The sequence below is a fragment of the Octopus bimaculoides genome, chromosome 24, assembly GCF_046866305.1.
Source record: "Octopus bimaculoides isolate indiv1 chromosome 24, ASM4686630v1, whole genome shotgun sequence".
NCBI lineage: Eukaryota > Metazoa > Mollusca > Cephalopoda > Octopoda > Octopodidae > Octopus > Octopus bimaculoides.
In genome coordinates this window covers 14,682,488-14,691,522 of record NC_142951.1, presented here as the reverse complement: position 1 = coordinate 14,691,522, position 9,035 = coordinate 14,682,488, and the positions used below count along the sequence as shown (strand labels likewise).

The following is a 9,035-nucleotide window of genomic DNA, read 5'->3' as shown; positions in this document are numbered from 1 at the left end:
ATTATCAATTATCATTAACTTCTTGTTGTTCTTTTATTGTTGTTGGTTATGGTTTAGAGCAGTGGTTTTTCAACCATTTTTTTCACAACCATCACAGCATGAAGTGCTCCCGACGAACGCAGTTTGTTAGACAGTTGTGATCTGAAAACCGTTTTGAGTAGGAACTGGAAAACGAAGAATGAACACACAATTCACATGTGCACGCTGAATTCATAAAAAGAGAAGAATAAAAATGCAGGCAGACAAAATGGATGGATGAATGGACAGTTTCATTACATTGTTCACAATATCGACGATGTTGTTGAGGTCCAGGTCAACCACAATCATCCTGTCTTTTTTCCCCAAGACATCATTATGTAACATGTTGTTCCTATTTTAACCCTTTCTCTGTGAAATGAAATTTCATGGCTATTCCAGTAATTATGTTAAATGTATGTACCAAAAATTAGAATTGGTGTTTTCTGAAAGTCACATTGCCTCATAATAAACTTGGTGTGTCTCAACAAAAAATAGTTTCAAATATGAGATTCCTCAGCAAAAGATAGATTGGGCTATAAAACTGCTTTCTGCAGTTAAGAGTAATGAAATTTTGATTGGTTATATCTGATTTCTGCATTTAAAAGGATTAACCAATGATAGCATAGCAATAATGATGAGGCTGATTACACTAACGAAATTGATTAGGACATTGGTGACATTTCTTATTCTCTTTATATTGTAATTAATAAATTTTACCTCTTTCACTGTAAAATTAAATTTTATGGTTATTTCTGTAATAATGTTAAATTGTCTACCAGAATATATATGTGTGTGTGTGTGTGTGTGTGTGTGTGTGTGTGTGTGTGTGTGTGTGTTTGTCCCCCCACCATCACTTGACAACCGATGCTGGTGTGTTTACGTCCCCGTAACTTAGCGGTTTGGCAAAAAGAGACCAATAGAATAAGTACTAGGCTTGCAAAGAATAAGTCCTGGGGTCGATTTTCTCGACTAAAGGCGGTGCACCAGCATGGCCACAGTCAAATGACTGAAACAAGTAAAAGAGTAATAGAGTAAACATGAAATTCCTCAACAAAAAATAGATTGGTGTATAAAACTGCTTTCTGCAGTTAAGAGTAATAAAATTTGGAGTAGATATATCTGATTTCTGCAGTAAAAGGGTAAAGGTCTTTGGTCATAGCTGCAATGTATTCTCAGCTTCATTTTTTCTCTTTTTATTATTATTTTTATGACATTTTGTTTGTTTTTTCTTTTCTTTAGCCTCGATGATCCATTGGGCAAGACAGATCAAAGAAGTTCTGAGTACACAACATTCTAGCGAGTCATCTGAAACAAGCGGCCCACTTGATGAAATAGAATTCTGGAAGAACCGTTGTGCCGATTTATCCGGAATAAGCAGTCAGCTGGACAACAAGATTGTCAGAAGAATCACCCAGATTTTGGAGCTTGCCAAGTCTTCTTATGTCACCCCATTCATCAAACTTTCCAGTCAGATTAAGGTAATGTATGAGAAAAAATGCAAAATAAGAACCAGTTTTAGTCTACAAATTTATTTATTCTTTTATTCTTTCACTTCTTTCAAATTCCGCCAAGGTTGACTTTGCCCTTCATCCTTTCAGAGTCAATAAATTAAGTACCAGTGAAACACTGGGGTCAATGTAATCAACTAGCCCCCTCTCCCGAAATTTCAGGCCTTGTGCTGAAAGGATTATTATTATTATTATTATTATTATTATTATTATTATTATTATTATTATTATTAAGGTGGTGAGCTGGCAGAATTGTTAGCACATTGGACAAAATACATTGCAGCATTTCATCCGACATCACATTCTGTGTTCAAATTCCCCCAAGGTCGACTTTGCCTTTCATCCTTTCAGAGTTGATAAAACGAGTACCAACTGAATACTGGGGTCAATGTAATTATTATTATCATCATTATTATTTATTTATCTAAGGTGACGAGCTGGTAGAATCATTAGCACGCCAGGCGAAATGCTTAGAAGTAGTTCACTTGTCTTTACATTCTGAGTTCAAATTCCACTGAGGTCGACTTTGCCTTTCATTCTTTCGGGGTCAATTAAATAAGTACCAGTTACGCACTGGGGTTGATGTAATCAACTTAATGCCCTCCCCCAAGCTGCCCTTGTGTCAAAAATTTGAAATAATTATTATTTACTTTTTAAACTGATATATTTTGTCCCTTTTATTTTTTCACATTTTTTTAGTTTCCTCTTGTTTTTTTTTTTTTGTTTTTGTTTTTTTTAAACGTTCCTCTTTCTTTCTTTCTCGTGTTCTACAACAGGAAGGTTCTTACCAAGCTGAAAGCAACCTGAGGTTTTTGATGATTTTAAAAGAACCTTGTTTAAAACTGACAGAAGCTTTGCCAAAAGACATCCCCTCCATTATCAGTGAGCTGTTGACCTTAATCCGGATTATCTGGATGAACTCTGAATTCTACAACACTAAAGAGAAACTAACTGGTCTCTTAAAAAAGGTTCCTTTTTCCTTTTTTGCTTTTAGTGCCATGTTTTGAAGAACTGTTTTCATCCAACTCTTGGTTTAGCTATATATGAAGGGTTTACTCTTTTACTTGTTTCAGTCATTTGACTGTGGCCATGCTGGAGCACTACCTTTTAGTTGAGCAAATCGACCCCAGGACTTCTTCTTTGGAAGCCTAGTACTTATTCTATCGGTCTCTTTTGCCGACCCGCTAAATTACGGGGATGTAAACACACCAGCATCGGTTGTCAAGCGATGCAGGGGGGGACAAACACAGACACACAAACACACACACACACACACACACATATACATATATATACATATATACGAGAGGATCAGTTAATTATGGTTTTATCCAACATATTTCCCCTCTCAGATTCACACACTTATTGCAATGGTCCTTCAGCTTTTCTAAGCCCTGTAAAAGAACCCAGTAGGTTGGGCCTCCAATCAGGCCTTTCATGATACACTTAAAAGGCAAGAACATTTCAACACCCCCTTGTGCAAATATAAACACACACACACACACACACACACACACACACACACACACACACACACACACACACACACATGTGTGTGCTACAAGTTCCTGGATTTGGTTAAAAGATAATACAGGCGGATCAGTTAATTATGATTTTATTCAACCTGTTCCCCTCTCAGATTCACACACTTATTGCAACAGTCCTTCAGTTTTTTTTAAACTTTGTAAAAGGACTCGGAAAGTTAGGCCTTCAGCCAGGACTCTTGCAACAACCTTAAAACCAGAAACTTTACAGCAACCCCTTGTGGTTGGGAAGCAAACTCCTTACCATGCAATCTCTGTATTTCTATCATTAACCCATTACCTCCCATAATTCTATTAACTGGAATTTTTTTATGAAACTTTGATTTCTAGCATAAAACAGCCTTAGAAATACGCTGGAATGATCAAAATAACATTTCAAAATAACATTTTAAATAGAAATAAGCAAGATATTGGGTGAAAAATTAGCAAACCTCATTTGAATATCAGAGAAATATACCTAGTAGATATAGCAAAAAGGTTAGATATGTGTAATTTTTAAGTGATCTCATATGAGATCACTGGTAGGTAATGGGTTAATATTAATCAATACTTATAATTATGCAATTTCTATCATTAGTATCAATTCATCTAAAAAAAAAAACTCATAGAATAGCATTACAAAATGTTAGAAAATGGAATTATTTCTGTTTTTACATTTCAGAAAAATAACATTTGCATTTATTTGTTTATTTGCAGCTTAGCAATGAGATTATCCATCAGTGCTGTAAAGCCATTAATCTTGACCGGATATTTGAAGGCTACATAAAGAGCGGTTCGCAAACCCTCGTCGACTGCATTGAATGTTGTGAAAAATGGAGGGAGAAATACGATATGGTTAGTGTTAGCTTTGATCTTTTACTTGTTTCAGTCATTAGACTGCGGCCATGCTGGAGCACCGCCTTTAGTCGAGCAAATCGACCCCAGAACTTATTCTTTGTAAGCCTAGTACTTATTCTATCAGTCTCTTTTGCCGAACCGCTAAGTTACTGGGACGTAAACACACCAGCATCGGTTGTCAAGTGATGTTGGGGGGGACAAACACAGACACACAAACACATACACACACATACATATATATATATATATATATATATATATATATATATATATATATATATATATATATGTATATATATATATACAACGGGCTTCTTTCAGTTTCCATCTACCAAATCCACTCACAAGGCTTTGGTCGGCCCGAGGCTATAGTAGAAGACACTTGCCCAAAGTGCCTTTGGTAAGAAAAAAATCGCACTTACTTCAAAATTGATGCCATATATAAAATGAAGGATTTACAACACCTGTGTTCTTCCAGTACCTTTATATGGGCCAGAATGTGTCAACTGGACTTCTGGTGCACTACAGAAACTGGAAGTCTTTCAGAATCATGGAATGCAACTTATTACTAACACCAAATTCTCAGACTATGTCAGAATTGAAGATTTAAGGCAAATAACCAAAGTGCCATCAGTTACCCCTGTCATCAAAAATAAAGAGCACATATGGTTTGGCCTCACTAAGAGAATGGTTTGTAGCGTCGGCAAGGTCTGTTTGGAAGGTGTGATTAATGGAAAGAGAAACTGAGGTTGGTAACCTAAGAAACGGAGAGGTAGCACCACAGCATGGTTAGGTCTTATCAGAATGTCCCTGAACACTCTTGCCAAAGTTTGAATACTATGGCGGCAACTATGTTGTGCTGGTGCACATTCTTCTGCAAGCAATTAGTAGGAATTGTCTATCAAGTTGAGCAACCTCATAGAAGAATGTAAATCTTCTTGAGTTTAGAAATTTCTTCATTTAATTAAGAAATTCTTGCTTCCAGAAAAAAAAAAAAAAAAAAAAAAAACCATTGGAAAACCGATTCTAGCAGTGACTCCATCTAAGAATATCTGAAGAAGGAATTTTATTCCGAAATATCATCAGACTATGGATGACTAAATTACAACGCGTATATAGCCCATTGTTTGTATTATAGTGTATTGTTGTACCATTCAAAACTTTTTATTCTTTACAAATAATAATAATAATAATAATAATAATAATAATAATAATAATAATAATAAGTTTATAGCAGAGATTCCATCTAAGAGGATCTGAAGAAGGAATTGTAATTCCGAAAGATCATTGGACTATAGATAACCAAATTACAACAGGTGTATAATCCATTTTTTGTTTTATAGTGCATTGTTGGACCATTCAAAACTTTTTATTGTTTACAAACAATGCACAATGCTTCAAGTGAACTACAATACTCTCCTAATTCTTGCTTTGTTTTGTTTTTCCAGACATCAGCCTTACACAACAAGTTCTCCCCTAAAGGCTGGGTTCTTGACCTGACAAGCATATTCGCCCAAATCGATGCTTTTATGCAGCGTTGCAAGGATCTGTTGGAGGTAAGAAAAATTATTGCTGTTTCTGCGTCAGATGGGGGCAGTGGGGTTAGAGATGTGACTTAAAAGGGTGAAGGAATGGATAAAAGGCAAAGTCAACCTTGGCAGGGTTTGAACTCAGAACATAAAGCCGGAAAAAATGGTGCTAAATATTTTGTCCAATGCAGTAATGATTCTGCCAACTCACTACCTTAATAAAAAAATAAAAAAAATAAAAATAATAATAATAATAATAATAATAATAATAATAATAATAATAATAATAATAATAATAATAATAATAATAATAATAATAATAATAATAATAATAATAATAATAATAATAATAATAATAATAATTATAAACCAGCCCAAGGCTGATGAAAATACAGTAATAATTGAAAGAGTTAAGGTAACTGATAGGCAAAATAAAATACTCTCTGAACCAACCATAAACACTAAGGCAGGTGAAAATCAAATAGATGAAGGAAGTCATACAGAAATCGACGCAACAGAACTACATGATCTAAAAAATCAAATCATGATTGAATGGCTGAAAATTAAAGAAACTAGTATGAATGAACGCGACACTCTCCCCAAAATTCGCAATTCTAACCAAAACCTGAAAATAATTGGTAAAATCCGCCTTGCACTTAAGGATATAATTTCAGCTAATGATGTTGATATTACAGATCTCAACCACCTGTACTATGCATCCGCAAGAATCTCAACGATTCTATGTGGTGAAAAGATTAGAAAAAGACAACACTCCCACAAAAAGCCTTCTTGGCAAGAACGCATTCAACACCAAATTAAGCTGCTTAGATCTGACATAGAATGTTTGAAAAACCTTAAATTTGACAAGAGTATCAAACCTACAAAGACCCAAAAACTAAAGAAAAAATATAACATGAAAACCATAGTTGACATTGATGCCACCATAGAAACCATCAAGCAAAAGGTATGTGCTAAAGCTGCCCGCATAGCAAGGTATGAAAAGCGTGTTAAATTCTTCCGAGATAATAACATGTTCAAAAATAACCCCAAAAATTTCTACAGGAAGATAGGGAAAACACCAGTAACAATAAAGTCTGTCCCATCAAAAGAAGAAGTGCAAGAATTTTGGAATAAAATCTGGGCAGAAGATAAAACACACAATGAAAAGGCCCCTTGGATTGATAGAATAGCTACAGACCTAGACTCCTTAGAGGAGCAAAAGTGGGAGGGGGTCAGGGTAGAAGATATAAGATCTGCTCTCAGGAGGTCAAGCAAATGGAAGTCTCCAGGAAAGGATAAAATTCCTAACTTCTGGTTGAATGCCTTCCCAGAAAGCCATGAACTGCTAACAAAACTTTACAACGATGTTTTGCAAAATCCTAGTTTGATGCCCTCTTGGCTAGTTAATGGTTTAACATTCCTGCTTCCAAAAAATGAGGAAACAAACGAACCAAAAAATTATCGCCCCATAACCTGCTTAACAACAATGTATAAGACGCTAACATCTGTCCTAACCGAGTACACCTATAGTTTTTTAATAGAAAGTAGCATATTCCCTAATGAGCAAAAGGGATGTAAACGTGGATCTTATGGTTGTAAAGATCAGCTACTCATCAATAAGATGATCTTAGAAGATTGTCACAAGCGACACAAAAACTTGTCAATAGCCTGGATAGACTATAAAAAGGCCTTTGATAGCCTACCACATAGCTGGATTAGGAAATGTCTGGAAATGTATAAAATAGCTCCTACTCTGCGAAACTTTTTATCTGTAAGTATGAGATCATGGAGAACCACACTGATGTTGAACAATGACAATGAATCTCTAAATGCTGGAGATGTAAGAATTTCATGTGGCATTTTCCAGGGTGACTCACTATCACCACTCCTCTTCTGTCTAGCCCTAATACCGCTCTCAAAATTGCTCAATGATGCACAGTATGGTTATAAAATATTTGATAAAAATATAAATCATCTCATTTACATGGATGATTTAAAGCTCTTTGCAAAAAATGACCAACAACTCAAAGGCCTACTAGCGATTGTTAAACAATTCAGTGATGACATCAGGATGCAATTTGGCCTTGATAAATGTGCAAAAGCTATCTTTATCAAAGGAAAAATGACAAATACATCTAATGTGAACCTTGACCAGCAAAATGTCATTAAAGAGTTAGAACCAGCAGAGAGCTACAAATACCTAGGGGTAATTGAAGGGGACAATATCAAGCACTCAGTGATGAGGGAAAGGATCAGAAGAGAATGTTATCGCAGGGTGAGAGCAATACTGAAGACAGAGCTGAACGCGAGAAACAGGATCGAAGCGATCAATGCTCTAGCCATACCAGTCGTGACTTACAGTTTCAACATCGTTAACTGGTCAATTACTGAAATATGTAATGTTGACAGAAAAATACGAAAACTGTTGACAATGCATAGAATGCACCACCCTAAGGCAGATATAGAACGTCTTTATCTGCCAAGAAAAGAGGGAGGTCGAGGACTACTACAGCTGGCATTATCAATGAAGGTAGCCACAATTGGCCTAGACACCTATATGAAAAACTCTGAGGACTGGATGCTAAAACTTGTCTTAAAATATGAAAGCAAGAAAGCATCTTACTCAGTAACAAAACAGGCAAAGGAATATCTAAGTGAATTCCAATTGCAACAAATTCAAGAATTAGACGAACTAGAAACACCTACAGAAAAAGCTAAGCGCTTGAAAACCCGTGCTAAAATTGCTGCCTTAGCTATTATGACTGAAAAATGGCATGGAAAACCTCTCAATGGCAAATACCCAAAGAGAGCGAATAATGCAGATATTGACAAAGCCCTTACCCACCAATGGTTAATGGCCTCTGGATTGAAATCAGAAACAGAGGGGTTTATCATAGCAGCCCAAGATCAATGCCTACCTACAAAGAACTACCAGGCCAACATATTAAAGAACGGCAGCTCCCCATTATGTCGTATATGCCAACAACAAAATGAGACCATCGATCATGTTGTCTCCATGTGCAGTCTGCTTGCGCCTACAGAGTATCTCAACAGGCATGATAGAGCTGCACAATATATTCACTGGGTAATATGCAAAAACCTGGACTTGCCCCATGATAAAAACTGGTGGGAACACAAACCACCCCCAGTACTTGAAAATGATCACATTGCACTCCTCTGGAACTTCACCATTCAAACTGACAGAAAGATAGACGCAAATAGGCCAGACATCATACTGAAAGACTTCAGACAAAAATCATGCCTCCTCATTGATATGACTGTCCCAATTGATATAAACGTATCTGTCAAGACCTACCAAAAACTGAGCAAATATAAAGATCTTGAAATAGAAATTAGCAAAATGTGGAATCTGAAGACGAAAACAATACCTATTGTCATAGGTGCCCTGGGAATGACAGCGAAACGGGCTGATTACTACCTAGCTCAGATACCAGGAAACCCCAAAATGGCTGAAGTCCAAAAGATAGTGCTCATGGGAACTGCCCATATCCTACGTAAAATACTGTCTATGTGATCTCAAATTTTAAAGCAAACATAATTTTCTTATGGTTTCTTAAACATTCACTTGAACAAAACTG

The 9,035-nt window shown here is 36.0% G+C and overlaps 1 protein-coding gene across 1 annotated transcript in view; it reads left to right on the top strand.

Annotated features, from left to right (window-relative positions):
* The window catches only part of LOC106877328 (dynein axonemal heavy chain 2), a 99,094-nt gene that overhangs the window by 174 nt on the left and 89,885 nt on the right, over nucleotides 1-9,035 (top strand). Inside the window, exons 2-5 of the mRNA XM_089341566.1 lie at nucleotides 1,258-1,496; nucleotides 2,303-2,494; nucleotides 3,767-3,904; nucleotides 5,356-5,463. Coding sequence (XP_089197692.1) covers nucleotides 1,263-1,496; nucleotides 2,303-2,494; nucleotides 3,767-3,904; nucleotides 5,356-5,463 — 672 coding nt within the window. The 5' untranslated portion in view covers nucleotides 1,258-1,262. The remainder of the gene's footprint in view (nucleotides 1-1,257; nucleotides 1,497-2,302; nucleotides 2,495-3,766; nucleotides 3,905-5,355; nucleotides 5,464-9,035) is intronic.